Source organism: Pocillopora verrucosa, chromosome 2 (genome assembly GCF_036669915.1).
Source record: "Pocillopora verrucosa isolate sample1 chromosome 2, ASM3666991v2, whole genome shotgun sequence".
Taxonomy (NCBI): domain Eukaryota; kingdom Metazoa; phylum Cnidaria; class Anthozoa; order Scleractinia; family Pocilloporidae; genus Pocillopora; species Pocillopora verrucosa.
The window spans coordinates 1,674,697-1,694,875 of NC_089313.1; the positions used below are offsets into that span (position 1 = coordinate 1,674,697).

General features: G+C 38.2%; 5 protein-coding genes across 7 annotated transcripts; 2 read left to right on the forward strand and 3 right to left on the reverse strand.

Moving 5' to 3' along the window:
- The first annotated feature begins 506 nt into the window (after positions 1-506).
- Positions 507-2,420, forward strand: LOC131797380 (uncharacterized). Its single transcript, XM_059115002.2, has 2 exons — positions 507-623; positions 774-2,420. Exon 2 carries the CDS (start codon positions 989-991, stop codon positions 1,892-1,894), a length of 906 nt encoding a protein of 301 aa, XP_058970985.2. The 5' UTR covers positions 507-623; positions 774-988; the 3' UTR covers positions 1,895-2,420.
- Positions 2,421-3,534: 1,114 nt separating this feature from the next.
- Positions 3,535-4,393, reverse strand: LOC131797389 (uncharacterized). The gene has a single exon (XM_059115013.2). It carries the CDS (start codon positions 4,277-4,279, stop codon positions 3,632-3,634), a length of 648 nt encoding a protein of 215 aa, XP_058970996.2. The 5' UTR covers positions 4,280-4,393; the 3' UTR covers positions 3,535-3,631.
- A 178-nt stretch (positions 4,394-4,571) lies between these two features.
- Positions 4,572-19,541, forward strand: LOC131797375 (N-lysine methyltransferase setd6). 3 transcript variants are annotated; one of them, XR_010716686.1, is made up of 11 exons: positions 4,572-4,669; positions 4,911-5,089; positions 5,939-6,193; positions 6,924-7,176; positions 7,591-7,689; positions 7,763-7,864; positions 8,392-8,475; positions 8,863-9,550; positions 10,283-10,328; positions 10,796-11,078; positions 13,254-13,543. XR_010716686.1 is itself a non-coding variant. In XM_059114999.2 (11 exons), the coding sequence occupies exons 1-10, from the start codon at positions 4,580-4,582 to the stop codon at positions 10,959-10,961; spliced, it is 1,962 nt and encodes a 653-aa protein (XP_058970982.2). In that variant the 5' UTR covers positions 4,572-4,579; the 3' UTR covers positions 10,962-10,993; positions 19,374-19,541. The 3 variants fall into 3 exon arrangements, 2 of the variants coding, with proteins under 2 accessions (XP_058970982.2, XP_058970981.2); XM_059114999.2 differs by lacking the exon at positions 13,254-13,543 and adding an exon at positions 19,374-19,541 and having other exon boundaries at positions 10,796-10,993; XM_059114998.2 differs by having other exon boundaries at positions 10,796-10,993.
- Positions 11,097-13,290, reverse strand: LOC136279055 (PI-stichotoxin-Hmg3b-like). The gene is made up of 4 exons (XM_066162427.1): positions 13,097-13,290; positions 12,936-12,989; positions 11,627-11,835; positions 11,097-11,332 (listed from the first exon to the last, which is right to left on the reverse strand). The coding sequence occupies exons 1-3, from the start codon at positions 13,152-13,154 to the stop codon at positions 11,633-11,635; spliced, it is 315 nt and encodes a 104-aa protein (XP_066018524.1). The 5' UTR covers positions 13,155-13,290; the 3' UTR covers positions 11,097-11,332; positions 11,627-11,632.
- Positions 13,757-19,668, reverse strand: LOC131797376 (kunitz-type serine protease inhibitor bitisilin-3-like). Its single transcript, XM_059115000.2, has 4 exons — positions 19,536-19,668; positions 15,890-16,075; positions 14,301-14,507; positions 13,757-13,853 (listed from the first exon to the last, which is right to left on the reverse strand). The coding sequence occupies exons 1-3, from the start codon at positions 19,585-19,587 to the stop codon at positions 14,335-14,337; spliced, it is 411 nt and encodes a 136-aa protein (XP_058970983.2). The 5' UTR covers positions 19,588-19,668; the 3' UTR covers positions 13,757-13,853; positions 14,301-14,334.
- Positions 19,669-20,179: the final 511 nt, after the last annotated feature.

Below are 20,179 nucleotides of genomic sequence, written 5' to 3' on the forward strand. Positions count from 1 at the left end.
ATTTTCCCTTAGAGCTCGGGAGGTATCATTTCTGATTGAAGTCGAGTCAAATGTTTTGAAAAGTTTATTGCAAATTCTTCACAACAGTACTGATAAAAATCCGCTTAACTTCTTTCGAATCCAGCGGAAGTCACTATATTTGAACCATTTGCGAGACAAAATTTAAAACAGGAGATGAACTTTGTTCGTTTGTCTCACGACAGAGTCTATCGTGAGTCTATCATGAGACAAACTAACAAAGTTCATCTCCTATCTTACACTACGATGAACAATAAGCACATATTTTATTACAAAATTTAAAATGTTCAAACTTTCTTAGATTCACTTTATCTTTTTTTTTAGACCAGCGCCTTCGAAATTCTTTTTGTCCTCAAACTAATGCTAGGATTAAATTTTGACTGCATTCAAATTAACATCCCTACCAATGTCAGACCAAGAATAGAACAACAATAGATGGGGTTAACCTTCCAGACAACAATTCCCTGGTGATTTCAAAATAACATAAGGGCCTTGCTTGTTGATAAAACGTATTCCAATCGGCCTAAAAGTATAATTCTTGAGCAGGGCTTTAACACGCAAAGACAACCGTTGCAAATTTGCAAGGCTTGGCAAACGAGGACAAAGTGAGTGCTTGCGTTGCAAACAATGTGATCAAATGTTAAATTGTTCGCTTCTAAAACGTGTAATTCCAAACTGATTTGCATGCATCATTCACAGCTCGCTGTCATTACACATTCGTTCTTCTTTTATTAATGTCCTTTCCTTCATTACAGGGGCGTGTTTATCCATGGTCTACAAGCTAGAAGTGTACTCCGGGTATTCCGAAGAAACGCTAGGATTCTAAACAGCGGTGAAAACTCTAACAAACGTAGCAGCTTTTTCGAAATTTCATCAAGCCTGAGCAAAAAGACAGTGCAGATAAATCAAACAAGGTTGAAATTTGCAAACTTAATCAGTGCAGAGACAACAGCGAGTGCAAATCAGAGTAATGGCGCACACAGAACGGCAAGAAAGTCAATCTAGACGAGTGGTGCGAACTTCCATGGTCTCGACCACAACTAGAACAACTTCTTTACGACGTGTGAGCAGTGAACGCAGAGAGGTCAAAATGGAAATTAAAGGCTCGCCTTTTCCGGCGCAAGAAGTTAATTTGTTTACTCGACATGTCTTTGACTCCAGCACGGAATCTATGCGTTGGCAAAGTGGCAGCAACAATAGCATCGACTTCAACTCTTTTGATCGGCGATCACTCCCATTCAACACCTCTGGAGTCGGCAGAACGCAAACTGAAGCCCGAGGTATGACTGAAAATGGTTCAAAGTCTTCCGGTCGTGACTACGAACCCCCTATGGAGGCAGTCGTCAAAGAAAAATCTGATATTCAGACACCGGAGTGGATGGAAGAGAAGCAATCACCCGAGCCAAAGCGTAAGATCTATGACACCGCACTAATCGATCTTTTGTTGAAATATCCGTTGGATAATTCTCCTAATGCAAGCATTCTGGACCCGAAGAAGACAAAATACGAGAGTCGAATCCGCCCTGAAGTCGCCAAACGGGAGAAAGCAGCTATTCCTATTCTAAGCCTTGATGATTTTGACAAAAAAGATGACAATGATGACGATGATGATTACGATGAATTCGAGGAGGTGATTGTGGTTATGGATGTGCAAAGAAAACCGATTTGGCGAAAGGGATTGGAAAAACCGAAACCACAGCCTTTTAAAGTCGGGACTCGCGTCGAGGATCTTCTTCAGCTCCCCGCAGCCATGCCAAAAGTGAAGTCATACAACGACACTGACAAGTCGTCTGTTGATGAGAAAATTGAGAGTGTGGAACGCCCGCCAGTGGTTCATGAGGGACTGGACCTGGAAGGTATCCTCGAGAACCTGTGACCTGTGCAAAGTGTGCTACAGTACAGTGCACGAGAGAAGAGGCATATTTTCAGATTTGAATGATTTATACTTAATTCGATTTGATGAATTAAGCAGCGGCTTTTTTCTAAAAAAATTTCAATAAGTCCACATGAAACAGTTTTTCGAGACATTGATTTTATTTTTTGAAGTTTCAGTGCGTCGCCTTTTTAAGTTGTCGAACCCTTAACAGAAATATTGTGTCAACTCAAAAAGAAACAGCAACAAAACATAATAATCACAGGTGCAAAATACTGAAACAGGAACCACAAACTGAAACTGAAACTAAGCTCTTTTATTTTGGTCTTTTTTCTATGTTTTTACCATTTATTAACTGTTATTTTTCATGTTTTCATCTTTATCTTTCCTGTTACATTTTTCATTACAAATCAATATGACACAAGTAACGTTTAGTAACAGTACAGTTTCGTTATGTTATTTATTATTCAGGCAGTGCTAACTTGTCACCATACTGATGTAGTGATAAAAGTGTGAGACAAACATTCGTGCGCATCTTCCATAACTTTGAAACCATTGTTCTACATTTATTTTGCGTCTAGAATTTCTTTGGGGGAATTTCTTTGTGGTGATCAGAGGTAAAATACCCAAACCGAAAGTTAAACGAATTTCTCTCTCATCAGGGAGGGCAGAGCCTATTTTCAACTTGGGGAAGCTTGAAAACGAGCGCTGGCGGCGCTAGTTTTTAGAGAGGTCTGAGGCCATCCTCCCCCAGAAAAATTTGAAATATACTCTACATAAGTACCAAGAGATTGTAGTCTCTTTCCGCTCCTTATACAAGACAAAATAAGACGTCGTCCTTGCAAAAGTGTCCACACCCCCCTCCCCCCAGCTCCGCCGTCCCTGTTCGGTTCATGGAAACATCATCTAGAACCGTCCATCTTAGCAACTTTCCACCCTGATTTGGCTATTCTAGCTTCAGCACCCTGCTAATAATTGTGTAAGAAAATTAGATAAAATTCTTTTTCAAGAGTGAATGATAGTTGTGAGGTGGGGGAGGAGTTTAGGCAACCCACTGAGCGGGAGAGTGTGAAGGAGTATTTTAAAACCTTCTCATTAAAAAGAGCAGACCACAAGAACTTTCTGGAGGGTTGCAGTAATGGAAGGAACGGAAAGCAAACATAGCAGTTGGCTTGTGATGAGCTTGTATTTCTTGAAAGGTAGATCTCCTTCCGACTCGGCCCATCCTCTCTCCTCTGTTTCTCGCTGTCATTCACCAGTGTCCAGTCTCGCACCACCATAATAACAGAGTACGACTTAGAGCATCAGCTAACCACTAATCTGTTTTATGAACGAGTTAAAAATGTAAAATGGTAACTGAAGAGAATTTCTAAAGCTGTTTTTTAGCGCGTTAGCCTTTGTCAGAGCGAATGACAAAGTTAAGACGGTGACATAACGCTCGCTTAGTCAGCTTTAGAAACTCTTTACGGTGGCCAATTTACATTATCGACTCAGGCGATAAAACTAATTACCCCCAACCGATGCAGCACCACACTTTCTTTAAAACTTACCCCTTTATTTATTATGACTATTGGACGGTTTGAGCTCCCACGCTTTCGTTCTCGAGTGTACGAATCAGGCTAGAGTTAAAGCACGCATATTCATTAATTTTTGTTTGTTATGACTAATTTATTGTCAAAGTTAATTCAGTAACAGCTTAAACGATTCTTACACTGCACAACCTTTAAAATATATACAAAACTACAATGATTGTGTCCATGGTTTGTCATCACGCCGCTGTTTCTCGAAGGCTGCCAAAGCTCGCTTCGGTGGAACAAGTGAGTCGGTTACTCCTGATTTTCGTTTCTTCTTCGAAGGTTCCCATCTTTCTTCTCCTTCGTCTGGTTCGTATCTTGTCCCTGCAGTTGAAATAGTTGCAGCTAAACTAGGCTCTCTGGGTTTTTCAGTTCCAAGATTAACAGATCCTGAATCGATGCCATGCAAAAACTTACAGCGGTCTCCCATTCTGCATCGTCCTTTCTGAAACTTGAAACAAATCTTATTCGATTTTTGTTCGTCTTTTTCAGATTTTCCATCCGAAAGTTGTACATGTTTCTCCAAAACTGATAGTTTCTTTTTCTCTTCAGCAAGAAATGGGTTAAAGAATACCGAAGATGTCTTGTAAGCTCGCTGGTTGAGTTCCTTAGAGGCAGATCGAGATGAACAACTATCTGTACTTACATCCAACGATGGTAATGGAAGTGGTATTTGAGCTTCTCCTCCCTTATTGCCGGAATTGTTGTCATTTATACTTGTACTAGATTCGCACTCTTTACTCTCTTCCTCATCAGATCCAGAGGAACTGCTAGAATCGCTGCCATAATCCGGAACAAGTCCAAGAAGTGACATACTATTAGTAGACTAATTCGTCCGCCATGTTGGATTGTGCCTTGACGAATGAGTACTGTCTGGGGTGGGCTTAAGAAAAATATGAATTGAAAGAGTTGGCTCTGATTCAAGGGATGTTTTCACACTTGGATATTTGAATTTAAAAAAAATTACCTCATTGTATTCTATCTTTTGAGCAAAAGAGAAATTTGATTTGTTTTGCACCGTGATAAAAACAAGTTTGAATTTATTTCACCCTGGTAAGGCTTTGCTTAGCTCAGACCCAGTCTTCTCAGTCTGCACGTGGTGCATGTTATCAAAATGGCAAGTGAGAACACAGAAGAAACGGACCAAATATTGGCTGAATTTTTGTCCTGGTGTGAGCGAAACGACCTTAAATTAAGTGAAAAGGTTGGTTAAAAAATTAAAACTGGCATTTATTGTACTAAAGTGTCCCTCCTTTGTCTAAAAAAGAGTTGGTAGATATTAACATGTTGGCCAAAATCAGCTGCTTACTCTACTGATAAAACATAAATTTTCACCAACGCATCCACGAAAAATGTTTCTTCTCATCGCATCCAAAATTGTATTGGATGAAAGGAAACAGTGCAGGGAATTAGGGCTGTTATGTCTTAATTTTTTTTGCCTCTAGGTGAAGGTTGGACTGAAGGGATCTTGTCATCGTTATGGCATGACAGCTGTGGAGAACATTGAGGAAGGGGAATCCTTGTTTCAAATTCCACGGTCACTTGTTTTGCAACCGAAGACTTCATCCATCTCCAAACTTTTTGAAGATTTATCTGATGAGGATGAGTTTGAATCAGAAAGAGGGTAAAGATAATTACATCTGATGTTAGTGGAAATCGCGTGTGTTGCTAGTGTTATTTTTTGGGGGAAGTTGGATCATTCTGTGTCTTTAGAGTCAATAGGATCTTGCTGTGCTGAAAGGAGGGAGAGAGAGAATACCAGTTAGAATAAAAATTTAAATCAGATTGTTGGTGTGACGTAGGGGTATTTTAATCGCTATGTGATAATCATTTGATGTGCAACCCCATTCTAGTAACTTCATTGAAAATGCAACTCCATTGTAGTCAATTCAGTTATGAAAATGCAACCCATCCAGTGACACATACCCATTAGCCTTTAACAAGGAAGTATCCCAAGTATCCCCTCCCCTATCTCTAAAACCTTAACTGGCAGGGGGCAAATTAGTTGTCTGTTTTAAAAATGTGGTGAAGGAGATGAATTTGGGATTACTCAGGAAGAAATTCAAGCTATGGTCAGAGTGGGTATTGAACCCACCATATGCAGATTTCAAGGTTTACTCACTCTCACCACTCAGCCAGGCTGCTTCTACTGTATAATTTAGTTTTAGCACTGAGTTTTTAACATAAATTGACAATTGTAAAGAGTCTCAAAGCTGAAGTTTTGATTGTTAGCCTCTCATTAGAGTGTTTGCCCTCGTCTGTCATTTTGATAAATGGCTAACACTCAAAACATCAGCTTTTAAACTCTTTACGGTGGCAAATTTCCTCTATCAACTCAGTTGATAATACTGAATTACCCTGTTATACTCTCCCACTGACACTGCACCACAGTTCCTTCAGAAACTTACCCCCTTTATGCTTTTACTGTAATCACCTATTACTTGAGTTTTGGTAATAACCCAATGTTCTTTAGGTCTGGCTGGGCTCCTCTTCTCCTGACACTGATGTACGAGTACACTAATCCAACATCTCACTGGAAGCCATATTTGAACCTGGTGCCTGAAGTAACAGTCTTGGACCAACCCATGTTTTGGAACGTAGAGGAGAGACAAAGAGAACTGAAAGGGACTGGGATTGAGGAAGATGTTGAAAATGATGTACAGGGCATTGAGGAGGAATATAATACTACAGCTTTACCTTTTATTAAGAAGTATCCACAGTATTTCAGGTATAGATCCTAGATTAGGAGTTTTATTTTTAAGAAAAACAGATTTAAGAAAGTTGTCAAATTTGTTTGGTATGAATAAGTTCAATTAAGAAAATTTTTGTCCGAGTGAAGAATGGAACCAATAGGTGGAAGTTAAGGAAGGAAGTGGGAGGGAGGGGGTGGGGGGGTGGGGAGGAGGGTCATTTTTGTATTTTATTCCTGCTTCCCACCCATATGAATCCACCATTTACTTTTCTCTCTTCTCCTATACCTCTCACCTCTCTTTTCTTGGGCTTCACCCCACTCTCTCTCCACCAGAGACCCTATTTGTTATTGGTCTTATGTTCAGCTCATAAGCAAAAGGGAACTTGAGGCCTTTAGACACAATAGAGGTTTTTTTAAGGCAAGCATCAAGAAGAAAAAGATTGCTGACTGTGTTGTAAAGGAGAGGGAAAGATGGTGAATTTGAGAGCCTGGTACTAAATTAACCCTTTAACTCCCAGAATTGATTAACATGTAACTTCTCCCTATTATGTCCATACATTATCCAGCAAACAGGTAATGAGAATACTCAAACTTATCAGGTGGAAGTTGTTTTCTTGATCTAAGAGGGAAATGAAATGTTTAGCAGCGAGAGGGGAGAATTAACAATCAGATCTTGGGAGTGAAAGGGTTAACAAAAATTGTTGCAATTTAAAGTGGGCATCACTAAAGAATTAATCAATGTAAATTATTTTCTTTTTGGTTGAAGTGAGTCCTGTCACAGTCTTTCTCTGTACAAACACATGGCAGCATTTGTCATGGCCTACAGTTTTACTGAACATAAGTCAAGTCCTGATGATGACGATGATAGTGAAGATGATGATGATGAAGATGAGAATAATGATGCAGCTCCTGCCATGGTGCCAATGGCAGACATACTTAATCATATCAGTAACAATAATGCTCACTTGGAGTTTGGTGCTCAAACTCTGACAATGGTGGCAACGCAAGATATTCCAAAGGTGAAATCAATGTTGGTGAATTTAAACTGGATTTGTCGTATATGTATGATCGAGGATAATAATTTATGTAATTAGGCTTAAACCCTTAAACCTTAGCATCAGTATGCATATTCTCCATACTGTTCTCTACATATTTCTTAAGGTGCTGATAAGGAGAATTTGTTTAACAATCAAGAGCTTCTTTAGTTGGTGATCATTTCCTTTATTCTCTTGACCTAGGTGTTTGATTCAGGGGTGATATTGTAAGGAGAAATTAGATACTTGTCACTCTTAGGGATCAAAGGGTCAAAGTGATGAACATTTTTATAGATCCATTTTATAAGGAAGTACTGGTATTTCCACAGACTTGGAGACAACCTCCCAGTCACGACCATGTCACAATTACTTAATGTTTCCTTCTGTGTTTTATTTCAGGGACAGGAAATTTTCAATACTTATGGTAACCTTGCCAACTGTCACCTGCTGCAGTCATATGGATTTGTGGAGGAAGAATTACCAAATCCATATGACATGGTGAGACATTCATTTAATATCCACTATACATTGTAAGAGGAATTATTTTGTGACAAATCTGTTTTGTTTACAGGTAGAGTTACCCATTAGTGCATTTATTGAGGTAATGAAGGACAATCAGTCCCAACAGGAGAGAGGAATATTCCACTCTAAGCTTGAGTTTCTAGAAGAAGCAGTAAGTAACTTAATTAGGACCTGTTTCTCATGGCAACAATACCTTAACAATGTACACCCTTATATCAGTATGCATACTCTCCAGACTGCTCTCTATACTTTAGCTGAGGTGTTGACATGGAGAATTTGTTTTACAATCAAGAGCTCTTTTAGTTGGTGATTATTTCCTTTGTTCTTGTGAGGTAAATGTGTGATTCAGGGCTGATATTATGAGGGGAAAGTAGATGCTAGTCACTCTTGGGGTTCCAATATATGGATTACCCCCCTCTGCAGAAAATACTTTCATCATCAACAGGACTTTCTGGAAAGTATTTTGTCATTTATAACTTAGCCTGCAGAACATGTGTACTGGTAATTTTTTTGGAAATAAAACCTTAGCCACTCCTCCCCTCTTGTGTGACCGAGCATCTCATGCTTACCCTCAATTTCCCAAAAGCACAAAAAAGTTGCACCTGTTCAGCAGGTTATTACAGCTTGGTAGTGTTAGTTAATTCCATTGGTATGATATCCAGCTTGCTGTTTTGGCAGGGTGTGGCTTCCAAGGATGACTTGTTTCTTTTTGGACGTGAGGGATGTTCACACTTTGGTCCAGATTTGTATGCTACTCTGAGAGTAAGTAATGCAAATATTTAATGTGATCAGTTATCAGGACAACAGATCATTGTTCTGTATATGAAATGCTGTGACTATTCATCACTGACTTGTGCAACTTGAGTCTCATAGCCAACAACAACACAGCTACACTGACCAAACAGTTTACATGAACCAGATTTATATGCTGGACTGACAACAACTCTTCATTAGACTCTGATGATGACTTCTGCTTAGGTTGTTGAATTGTCAGTCACTACTACCAACAACAGTCCTTCCCAGGACTACCCTTACCCAGACAATCACACCACACGATTAAATACTCTTTTCTTGTTATGTATGGTGCATTATTGTGGCTGAACTATCCGTTATAATTTTTGTCAAATTTTGTAACATGTTTGTTTTAAGATCCTTCATTTGTCTGGAGAGAAGTTCAAACAATTATTGGAAGAGCAAGTAAAGAAACAGAGAAGTGAAGAATTTGATGACATTGGACATGTGCTGGATCAAATTGATGATGAAACTAAAAAGGATACATGTTGGAGATTCTTGGAGCTTGTTTATAAGGCTGAATGTAACAAAGGGAAGAAGAAAAGGAAAATCAAGGAAAAGGACTTGCAACTGACACAGAAGAAAATTAAAACTACTGGCTATGGAAATTCAGACTCCATGGAGAGTCTACTGATCAGCACTAAAGATTGCGGTAACAGACACATACAAACTAATGATGGCAGTTTGGAAAAAAACAAAATTGAAAGTGGAAATGAATTAAATCCCTGGTCCAAAGATGACGCTTGTGCTTGTGTGAAGAGAACTTCAGACCCAGGAAAATGTGATGCTGAGAGAGATGAAGCTTCAGATGTAAGAAGCACAGGGAAAAAGAAGCTGTGCTGTGATGAGGATGGCAAAGCTGGTGGCAGCAGTGATATCAGTGGGGATCACATAAGTAATGAAAATGAAACCAACAGCAGAAATGACAATTATGATGATGATGATGATGACAATGATGGCAATGTTGATGACAACAGTGAGGATGATGAGGATGATGATAGTGGGGATGATAGCCAAGAAGAATCTAAACTATCTCTGAGTTATGGTAAACAACACAAGCTTTGTTAGGGCAAGTTACTTTAAGTAGGGTTTGAATCTTGAAGCCTGTGACTGACATAACTGCTAGTTAGTTCTGTATAACTTGATCCTTTAACTCCTAAGAGTGACCAGAATATAAATTCTCCCTTAAATATCACCCCATATTTGAACATTAAGATCACAAGAATTGAGGAAATGATCACCAACTGAAGATGCTCTTGATTGCTATACAAATTCTCCTTGTTAGCATCTTAGGAGATGTATAGAGAACAGTATGGAGAATATGCATACTGATGTTAGTGTGTAAGGGTTAAGCTAAGGGTGTGTGTACTCTTCCTGGATAGGATGTTAGTCCATCACAAACAACTTCTAGCATCCTGTTAACCCTTTACACCCTAACATCAGAATCTATAATCTCCATACTGTTCTTTACCCCTTTCCTTAGGGGCTGATAAGGAGAATTTGTTTAACAATCAAGAGCCTCATTAGGTGTTGATCATTTCTTTTATTCTCATGACCTTAATGTGTGATTCAGCAGTCATAGTGTAAGGAGAAATTAGATGCTAGTCACTCTCAGAGGTTAAAGGATGTAAGTTTCCTTGACACTATGCAGCACCAATTTATACTCCTGGATGGAGAGAGGCATTGAAGCTTTAAGGCATTAACCTGCCTTTTCATGCATGATATTTCTTTGTTATCAACTCACATATGAAATATTTCTTTTTCATGGTCATGACAGAGATGATATCTCAGTGGCCATTGGAATGGAGGAGAACCCTTAAAAGGTACAGGATTTGTTTGTTTGATGAAGGGGGACTGGGGAGGATAGAGAGCGTGGCGTCGCTTTGTTTGCCAAATGACTAGTTAACCCTTTCACTTTCAAGATTTCTGCGGTAATTCTCCATGCTGTTTGCCATACATTGCTCATCATATTAGTTCTGAGAATTCAGTATTGGATCAAATGATAATTGATATTTTTATTCTCGTCACTTGCCTGCTTGATATTGTATTGATATCGTTGGGAGAAATTCTGTCTTGGTCACTCACAGGAGTTAAAAGTCTAACTGAGCTCACAAACCAACTTTATTTCCTGTGAGTTGTGCTTCGTCTTTGTCTAATTGTTAGACAACTGATACGTAATTTAATGTTTTTACAGGTCTTATCACTTACACCCTTTCCGTTTTCTTCTCACGCCTATAAATGTACTTTCATAGATTTAATCTCTCTAATCATCACCGTTTGCCTATACTAGTGTTGCAGAGTTTTGTGTAAAACAAAGATACGGAGACAGCATTATGAATGAAGAAAATACAGTCGAGAACTGCAGCAGAAGACATCTGTCTGTACTCAGAATCAAGCAAGGACAGAAATCTATTTTCGGGCGCATTTGTGAACTAGCCACTGACGTTAATGCATAGGAATGGTGGAGGAATATCTTGAAGATTTCAAGGTATTTATCATTTGATGTGGTGATTGTTTCAAACTCACACCTTCAAGTTCTGGTGTCGTTCACTGAAAAATGTATGAGAAGCAAGGTACACACATTTCACAAATGGTATAAAATGAGTTTTTATTACAATCGTTTTAGTTGGTGTTTAAAAATACTAATTCTGTAGACAAACATGCATACATTTGTGTTCAAAAATAACAAATTAATACATGCTTTATCTTGTCTCTGGAATCAGCTACTAAAGGTTTTCTGGGTTAGTTTCTACAAATCCATCCAAAGTTAATGTGATGAAAGTTGTCTGTCTTTTTTTGTACATCTTCATCTGACATCCTTTAGTAACTGAAAAGAAAAGAAATTTCTGTATTTAGTTTGTGTTACGAGGACCATAAAATACACCAAAGTTGAACAGGAATTTGCGTCTAGAAAGGCCACTCATCGAATTTTTTACTAAATGAGTGCTGTATCTTTTTTTACTCGAGCATTAATGGAAATATTGTATTCAAAACGTGTTTTTTTATTCACTTCCTTTTCACGTTGCGTGACAGTCATGTGCAGTTTGTTGTCGCGTGATCTTTCGTAGTTACTTCTCATATTATTGACACAGAACGGATTCGTGACAAAATTGTTGCTTACCAGAAACTATTCGATCGGTGGGCATTTTGTTTCACGACAAGTTTTCTGACATTCTTCAAGGGTTTTAAAGTTGTTTCCATTGTTCATGCATCCACCGAAGGTAAACATCTTGCACTTTTTAGTGACTTTGTCGTAGTAGTAACGTATAAACGCAGCCCTGCAAGGTCCTGTGAACTTCGGGAGACAACAGAAAATTCTTGGCGTCGAGTCTAAAGAGAATGCATTCAAAAAGATTGATATTCAAAGTTAGCTTTATTGTGATGAACGTCAAAGATACTGAACCACTACAGCCCTGAATACCAGCATTCTATTTGACACAGCCCATCGCGTTCACAATTTTATTCTCAATAAGGATGACTACACAACTATAATCGGCTTACAAATTATACTGTTCATGTTCATAGACAAACACGAAAATAGGAAAACTACTATCAAGAAGTTTTTTTTGCTTTCAGTCAAAGAACTATTCATCGCTTTCGCTTATCATGTCAAAGTGACTGGATTTCAGGCTTCTTGTGGAGAATATTTTAATTTTTTTCTTATCATGCTCCGAGACGAATATCTAGCCGTTTTGACCTCATGCAAGTCAAGAGCGCAAATGTACGAGTCCAGTTATTTGTTATCTCCTTTTAAGTTACTTAAAATAACAATAATAATAATGAGTTGATTAAGACTTTTCGCAGTATTTCGCAGAGTAGAGTTTGCGAGAGAAACTAATGTTATCATCTGTTTAATGTATTTTATTGTTTGAGTATTAACCTTTTACACCTTGCATTAGTTCTCATATTCTCCACACTGTTCTCTTTACATTTCCTATGATACCGACAAGGAGAATTTGTTTGACAATCAAGAGCTTATCAAATTGGTGATCATTTCCTTTGTTTTATAACCTTTGCTTTTGATTCAAGGGTGATCTATTAGGAGAAATTTGAAGCCAGGCCAGTTTCTCGTAAGGGTTAAAGGGCTTAGACACTGGGACGACATTTTGTTTATGGCGCCATTCATAACTACTTCCCTTCCCGCTGAAGCCATAACTAGAGTTGATCCTACACAGACGAAAAATATTATTTGTCTACATTAGTGGTTTAAATACCCTTCTTTTGAAAATATCCTAGCCCTTGAACGTAGTTTCTTTAGTAGATGAGGAAAAAATTTACCGAATAATGAATCTTCACTATTAGCGACGTCAATAATGAAGGAGTTTAAGGAAATTTCTTTAAGCAATGGCGTTTAGCTGCTCTGGGTTAAAAAGCTTGTTAAGAAATGAAAGTAAGTGATTGAATGGTTTTCTTAAAAAATTTTTACATACCTGGCGAATTGACTTTCTTAGGTCCTGGTTCAGTTGATGTAAGTGGTGAACTATCTGTATAATGGACAAGAAATGATATGTTGAGCTTATAAAACAGATGACGTGTTGATTTCCTCGTCAATTGCAACAACGGAAAAAGAGATATTAAGCAACTTGCTTACCTTCCGTGGTTGCAGTAACAATTAGAAAAAAACAGATAAAGAGAAGATGTACCAGCATGGTGCAAGAAGGTAGAGGTATATTAACTCAACTCCGAAGTGCGTGCAATCACTATAGTGAAATCACTACACTCTTTGATACGTTATTTCCTCTTTTCAGCTTTTAAAGCCGCAGGATATACTTCCGGCGCAATGGCTTCTGGAACGGGTTACGTGATGGCCCGCGTGGGCTGTGATTGGCGCATATTTTCAAAATGAAGTCCAGAACACGGACGTTTACTTCCGTGTGGAGTTGTTCAAGATGACGAAACATTTTATTTTTGAAAGTAAAAATGTTAAAAACCGTCGAATCTGTGTACTTTGAAGAAGCATAATTTATCGTATGTAATTAACAATTATTCAACGAAGAGGAGATGAACAGTACTTGCTACTCATTTCCGAATTTGGCAAATAGTGCGCTTGAAAAGCACTATTCACTTGTGTGGTGCATACTGATGAAGAATATTGCTAGTTCGGCAAAATGAGAAATTTCAAGTACAGCGTTGCAAATTAATGTGGAAATTGCGAACTCTTTGCACTTAACTAAACAGCAAAAGCACAATATTTTATTCACTATTTAAAGCAATAGTCTCACAGCTAGAACAATTAGTTAATACAAAGCAATCATCATAAGCTGTAGACATCTTTATTTCAGGAAACTTTAGGTAAATAATTAAAAGCACTCAGAATGCACTACGGTCATCAGAATTCTTCTCCAGCCCTGAAATAAAGAGGAAAACAGTTAGTAAAAACATGGCAGACCCACGGCATCGTGAAGTTAATTTGTTTTATATAGTAACGAGGCAAAATGTTGTTAACAGTGACGTCACTTATGTGTCTATTCGATAATAGATCATAAGTAATAGCCAATCAAAATGCTCGTATAATTCAACTTAGCAATGTTAAATCCATCATTTCCATCATTCCTTCTACACTTCTGAAACGCCCTTATGAACCCAATGGATGACAAAGCGTTTTTTAGAGAACAGCACCATACCTAAAAACAAACAGACCAACCAAACGAAACGAAAATTGACGCTTAAGAGTCAATAGCGACTGATCTATGTGATAATATGCGGAACAATATTATGCTTTGTTGTAAACGTGTTACGTTTACAACAACGTTTATTGTGTTCAGAAGGACAGCAGATCTTAAAACATGGCTTACCAAGGTAAACTATATTTGCTCAGCAATTCCATCTCTAGCACAGTACATCCCGGCAAGTTTTCTTACACTTCCTCTTAGAGGTGAAGTTGTTTCCGTTTCCAGCGCATCCACCGTAGATAAACTTTTTGCATCTCTTGGTGACTTTGTCGTAGTAGAAGCGATTAAATAAAGCAAAACATGGTCCTGTATCTGACGGGAGACAGCAATCTGAAAAAAATCCAACACATGTCCAATACACCCAATGTGACTCGATTCGGCTACGGTAGTTGACGAATCGACTCACCGGAAGTCGAATCGTGGGTTAACGTACCGGAAGTGGAGGAGCATAAGCACGGGAAAATGACAAAATGAACCTTCCTCGTTCTCAAAGCCTCAGACAAATACACTCAATTTGTCTGTATTGGACAACCCTCAAAAATCCAGATGTAGATTACAGCAGGGTTTAAAGCAACAACCACCAAACCGTACTGAAAAAACAGGACTGCACTGGCTTTGATTTTCTTCGCACTGGAAAACTGGCTACCCCATCAACCAATCCGATACAAAACTGGAAATCAATCGCGCGCGTGATTTGGTTACTCACATTTTTCCGAGTTTCAGGCAGTTTTGCTTGTTTTCACTTTGAATTCTCATTGGCTTATAGCCATACTTTCCTTTGCACGGATTTGCCATTGTAATTACTTTGGTTTGGGCCTCACTATACCAGCAGAAAAGCTTACTATTCTAAGAGAACCAGTCAAAAATTATCACCTGCGGGGAGGGGAGTGAAACTTATAGGGGGAACGGAGGGGGTCACTCGTCGCCAACACAGTATAACGAGGGACTGTAAAAAATTGACTGCCAATGAAGGGGGAATCATGTCACGGAACCTTATGTAGAGATCAGATAAATTTAATCGTGACACAACTTAAATCCTCCTAACCCCACCCTCTCTCTCTCTCTCTCTCGTGGACGATAAATAACGACTGATCCCTTAAACCACGTAATCTTAATCGAGTTCAGCACCAACCAAGTGAGTCAAAAAAAAGGAACTAGAAAGTCTCAATTAAAGCTCAGAGTAATTTTCAATTGAGCTTCGTAAAGTAATCCGGGGTTACCTTGGTTTCACTTCACCACGCTCCGTGATTGGTCCAGAAAAAAACTTGAGCCATCTTCTCAAGCAATCAGATGTAAAACTAAAATCTACTGCAAATTATTCATCGGCGTTTTCCTTGCCCTTTTATCAATTTGTTTGTTTTCACTTTAAGATCTAATTGGCTAATGATGATGTAAACCTTTCTACTGATTGGTTGATGTGATTAGCAAGGATTTGGTCTTTCGACACTCAATTAAAAACGCTATAAAGCTACAAGGGATTTATAATAAACACGTAAAAGCTAACAAAAGGGGAACGGACATACATATGTCGACACGATCAACAGAAGAGTTACGTAGATTTGGTTAATTACTTCCCTAAGAAACAAGTAGAAAATTTGAATCTCTTGTCCTGACGTCATCACTATTGTGGTCATCTTTTGCTCTGGAGAGATCAGCCAGAGGAAAAAAAAAATTGCTGACCAACTTGCTTCCAAAGGGGACATATCGCTTACCATTAACTTCTTCCTTTTTACATTCTTTCAAACACGATTCCTTCGTTAGAAAATTGTTTTTGTTTCCTCCACAACCTCCATAAGTAAACTTCTCACACTCTCCACTCAGGCTGTTGTAGTAGAAACGGGGCATCGCTGCTTTGCAAAACCCTATTTCCATCGGAAGACTGCAATGGTTTCCCGAGCCTAAAAGGTTGACAGAAAGGTAAAATTGATCCTGATTTCTCAATATACGAACCTAACGAAATTAATTACGAACGAAATTACATCTTATCACTCTTTAAGAGGGTTAAATTATCTAAAATCAGTATTATAACAAAAACATTTCCATTAAACAATCGTAGTCATTTTTTAAACGAACATGCCAACTTTAGCAATGTATTGCGAAATTTTACGCGCTGTCGCATCAACTGTCTGAGTAATAATAACCCTAAAAGAACGTCTGGATGTTCGTCAAAGTTGAGACCGACCTCGACTTCTTCAGAGTTGTTATGTTATATACAAGTGTGTGTTACTCGGACGAAGCTATTCGAGGTAACTTAAGTATACAAGATACTTTCCGAGACGAGGTATCTCCAAATGATGATTTGTTTGCATAATCTTAAGTATTTAAGTGAAATCTAGCGAAATTCACCACTTTAGTAGATAAAAACATTATTTCTGGCGAGAATTTAAGAAAAATCGGTCTCGGATCAAAGTAAACAAGTCGTTTTTCTATCCCTGGTAGATAATTTGAACACGGAAATCAAATCAAAACAAAAAAGAAAAGACTAATGGCTAAAAAAGGAAAAATCTAATTTGACTTGAACTTGACGCAGGCTCGAATTGACTAGTGATACGATATAAATCTTGACTTTTTAATCATTTAAAATTAGTACACGGGTACTCAAATCGGCAGGAAAAGGAATCGATTGGGAGGGATCTTTACATTTTATTCATGATCTATCTTTGAATCACATCTGTGATATGAATAATTGAAATGCGCTTCACAATCAATCAATACGACAGAAATTTATCTAATTCGTATAATTATAATCGTCTTTTGCATTATCATACTACTCGAAATACACCGTTACATCACCGAAACCCAAAGTCTTACGGAAAAAATCATACATACCTTTGCCTATCATTTACTGAATGCTATTACTGGAATAATTAAGAAAAATCCGACGAGAAAATTATAGCAAAATACACCGCACTTATTGCTAATATCTCGTTATCCCTCGTTTTACCGTTTCCTCTCAACAACCTATATTCTTATCGATATCGTCATATCTATCGCAGGGGTTTCAATTAAGGCTGGTTTCGGTCTAACGCTGCCATTAAGACCTCCTAACGCCATCTGTTCAGCTTACGTGTAAGATCGCTTGTTTGGGTTTCGCCTTACGACACAGCTGCCTATTTCAGCCGCTTGGGAAAAAAAAAAATTTAATGAAACCCCTGCTGTTGTATTTTTTTCCTTTTCATCTCAGAACAAATATCACCCGACAAAAGGGCATATAATTATTCTCCAATATTCTCTGCCCTTTCCATCTCTTAATTGTTGGTACTTATCCTCTCCTTGTTTAAATTTATCTTTTATTATAATGTATTATCATCACGTTGGAAAATATAATGAAATTAAGGATAGTATAGACAAAAGCACGGAGGCAAGGAAATTGAATTAATGAACGTGTTTGTTCTAGTTAGGATCAAAATACAATTGTTATAATTTTTAAACAAATAGATTTATTGTGACGGAAATAATTCTTTCCACCGTGGCTAAGGCAAAAGTCGGCGCGGAGGAAACCAAGTGGGCGAAGGGTGAGCGGAGGAGAAGTCGCGAAAGACAGACTCAAGAGAGCATAGCATCACAGCGTGCCTCAATTAACGCGATCTCTCGCTGAGCTAACAATTCTCCTGATCAGAGAAATGGAAATGGAAAGGACTGATGGGCAAGATAAACGAAAACTTAGTGTCTGTCCCCATATGGAGAAAAATTCATCGTGTTCTAGTTGCTAGGCTACATAACGGCGATCATTAGAACGCGAAATTTCCATGGCGAACTTAACTAGTTTCATGTGATGAAATACGAATAAAGGCGATCCATTTCGGCAAAAAAAACTGGTAGATAACAATTTTCTTGCATTTGGTTTCTTTTAGTTCGGAATTTCTTCTTCTGTAATTTAGAATCTTTCCGCATTGGCGACAAAATTGTTTATTTAGACAAATTTTCTGTCATCACCAGCACTTTACAAGTGCGGATGATTCGTCGCGACTTAACAAATTTTGGCCGCAGCCAACAAACCTTTAGACGCACCGCCGACAAAAATTTGTCGCGGGTAAAAATTTGGCAAAATCGACTCATTAAACAAAACCGTGATAAACTTGTCAATCATTTGTCGTATAAGCTACGACAAACGTGTAATTGAACTGAAATCAGTTTACGAGAAAGACAAAAATTGCCTTTGCTGCAAAACTCGGGGATTCCAAAAATGTTCAAACAACTTAGAATAAATCCTGGAAATAGGAGGAGGAATTCTTTAGCAACTATGCCGGCCGGTCCTATGAACTGCTCAGGCGCTGATGGAATTTGACGGCTTTGAAATTTTTAATGCGGTTGCAACAGACAAAACAAAAATTTGTCATGATAAAGTTTGACCTATGATTTTGTCGGCACAATTCTAGTTTAGTCCGCTAATGCGGAAAGGCCCTTACTCAAATTGCGATAACTGTACTCCTTGTAGGTTTTATGAAAAAATTCACTGAAAGATCTGAAACTGTTGGAAATTTTGGTGTGAATCATTATTTTTTTTTCCTTTTGTATTTTAAGTTAAAAACTTTTAGACAAGATATTTCGTGAGCGCTTAATTTGGCTAACCTTAACAATGTACCCCTTAACCGCGTCTGAAAATGAAAATCAGTACACTAATACTCATTTCTACCTGTAGCTAAACAAGTATCCTATCTGGAAAATCCTTCAAACTTACCACTAGCGAAGTGATGTTACGGCCGAGAAAATTAAATTATTAAGATGAAACGATGAAAAAAGCCTCAGGGATTTACTTTGCTGGGGATATGTTTACACTCGATGTCGTTCAAATTTCAGAAAGTAAGAGCAATTTCAAATAATTTTTTCTCGAAAATGAATTACTTGACTTGCAATTCTAGGTATCTTCTTCCTGAAGTGCGCGTTTTCTTCTTGAGGATTTATAATTTCCCTGCTGCGCGTTCCCACAATTTGACCGTAACTTTTACGAAGACAGTATACTTGTACCATTTATTGCCATTATAAAACAGGAAATGCATTCCTCGTTGACCGTATTACAAGATATTACAGTCAAACCGGTATTAAGCAGCACGGTATTAGGCAGTCACTCTGTATTAAACAATCGGTTGTCGTTTGCTAGTTATGACATAGTGGTCCAACCGTTAGATGATGATATATAGTAATTTTACGTTTTTATTCTTTTTTTCACGCCATTCCACCATTTTGTTGATGTAGTTTATCAACGAAGAGTACAAAAATTTCAGATAGCTACGTGGCATAAAGTGGCGTTTTTTTTTTACCCCTATTCTGTGGAACCTGTCTTCAGCAGTCAGCCCGCCATATATGCATTCCCGTGGGTGACCTGAATGATTAATTAAAAGCGGTTTAACAACTTACCAGATACAGCGGTGGTGGCGACCAAGGAACAGAAAAGTACATAAACCAACATGTCTCCAGACAACACAAACTCAAACTAATACAGTCTTTCCTCCTCGGTGTCTTCAGTGATTGTGCTTCGACCTACTTGAACGCGAATCTTTATCTACTCTTAACGCAGGAGACTGAGTACCAACTCTAGCGTACGTGAGCTACTATGATTGGTTGATGATTTCAAAAGGAAGTCAACGACACGGAAGTGATGTTACAACGTGCTTGTGATTCTGCTGGATGATTGACCTTCTAAGAGGAGGACGGGAAGTCACGTAACGCGGCGACTTAACAAACGCGGATAGGAGAGAAAAGCACCTTGCTACGAAAAAAAAATGACGTGAATAATCTTTAAGAATTTTGAAATCAAGTTAACCTAGATGAAAATACAACAGGAACTTTTGTTTTAAATCTCTGTTAAAAATTCACAGCGCAAACAGTCTTTGTGGAGCAGGCCCTAAGCTTTCGGCTCAATGAAAGGAATCGCCATTCAAATGTTTCAAAAGTCTTTGATACCACTAGATCGACACCCTGATAGGTAATCCGTTCCCTAAATTGTTTTCTAGTGGTCAGATGATTCTCGAAGTTCATTGACAATTCAGGGCTAAAACAAT

Excerpts from the sequence above, each read along its gene's own strand:
- LOC131797380 (XM_059115002.2), top strand. The coding sequence starts at position 989 with ATGGCGCACACAGAACGGCAAGAAAGTCAATCTAGACGAGTGGTGCGA.
- LOC131797389 (XM_059115013.2), bottom strand. The coding sequence starts at position 4,279 with ATGTCACTTCTTGGACTTGTTCCGGATTATGGCAGCGATTCTAGCAGT.
- LOC131797375 (XM_059114999.2), top strand. The coding sequence starts at position 4,580 with ATGGCAAGTGAGAACACAGAAGAAACGGACCAAATATTGGCTGAATTT. Across the intron at positions 7,690-7,762 it reads TACCAAATCCATATGACATG|GTAGAGTTACCCATTAGTGC; the intron begins GTGAGACATTCA and ends TTTTGTTTACAG. Across the intron at positions 10,329-10,795 it reads TGGAGGAGAACCCTTAAAAG|TGTTGCAGAGTTTTGTGTAA; the intron begins GTACAGGATTTG and ends TGCCTATACTAG.
- LOC136279055 (XM_066162427.1), bottom strand. The coding sequence starts at position 13,154 with ATGCTGGTACATCTTCTCTTTATCTGTTTTTTTCTAATTGTTACTGCA. Across the intron at positions 12,990-13,096 it reads TGTTACTGCAACCACGGAAG|ATAGTTCACCACTTACATCA; the intron begins GTAAGCAAGTTG and ends TCCATTATACAG. Across the intron at positions 11,836-12,935 it reads TAAGAAAGTCAATTCGCCAG|ACTCGACGCCAAGAATTTTC; the intron begins GTATGTAAAAAT and ends CATTCTCTTTAG.
- LOC131797376 (XM_059115000.2), bottom strand. The coding sequence starts at position 19,587 with ATGTTGGTTTATGTACTTTTCTGTTCCTTGGTCGCCACCACCGCTGTA. Across the intron at positions 16,076-19,535 it reads CGCCACCACCGCTGTATCTG|GCTCGGGAAACCATTGCAGT; the intron begins GTAAGTTGTTAA and ends TCAACCTTTTAG. Across the intron at positions 14,508-15,889 it reads TAAAAAGGAAGAAGTTAATG|ATTGCTGTCTCCCGTCAGAT; the intron begins GTAAGCGATATG and ends GATTTTTTTCAG.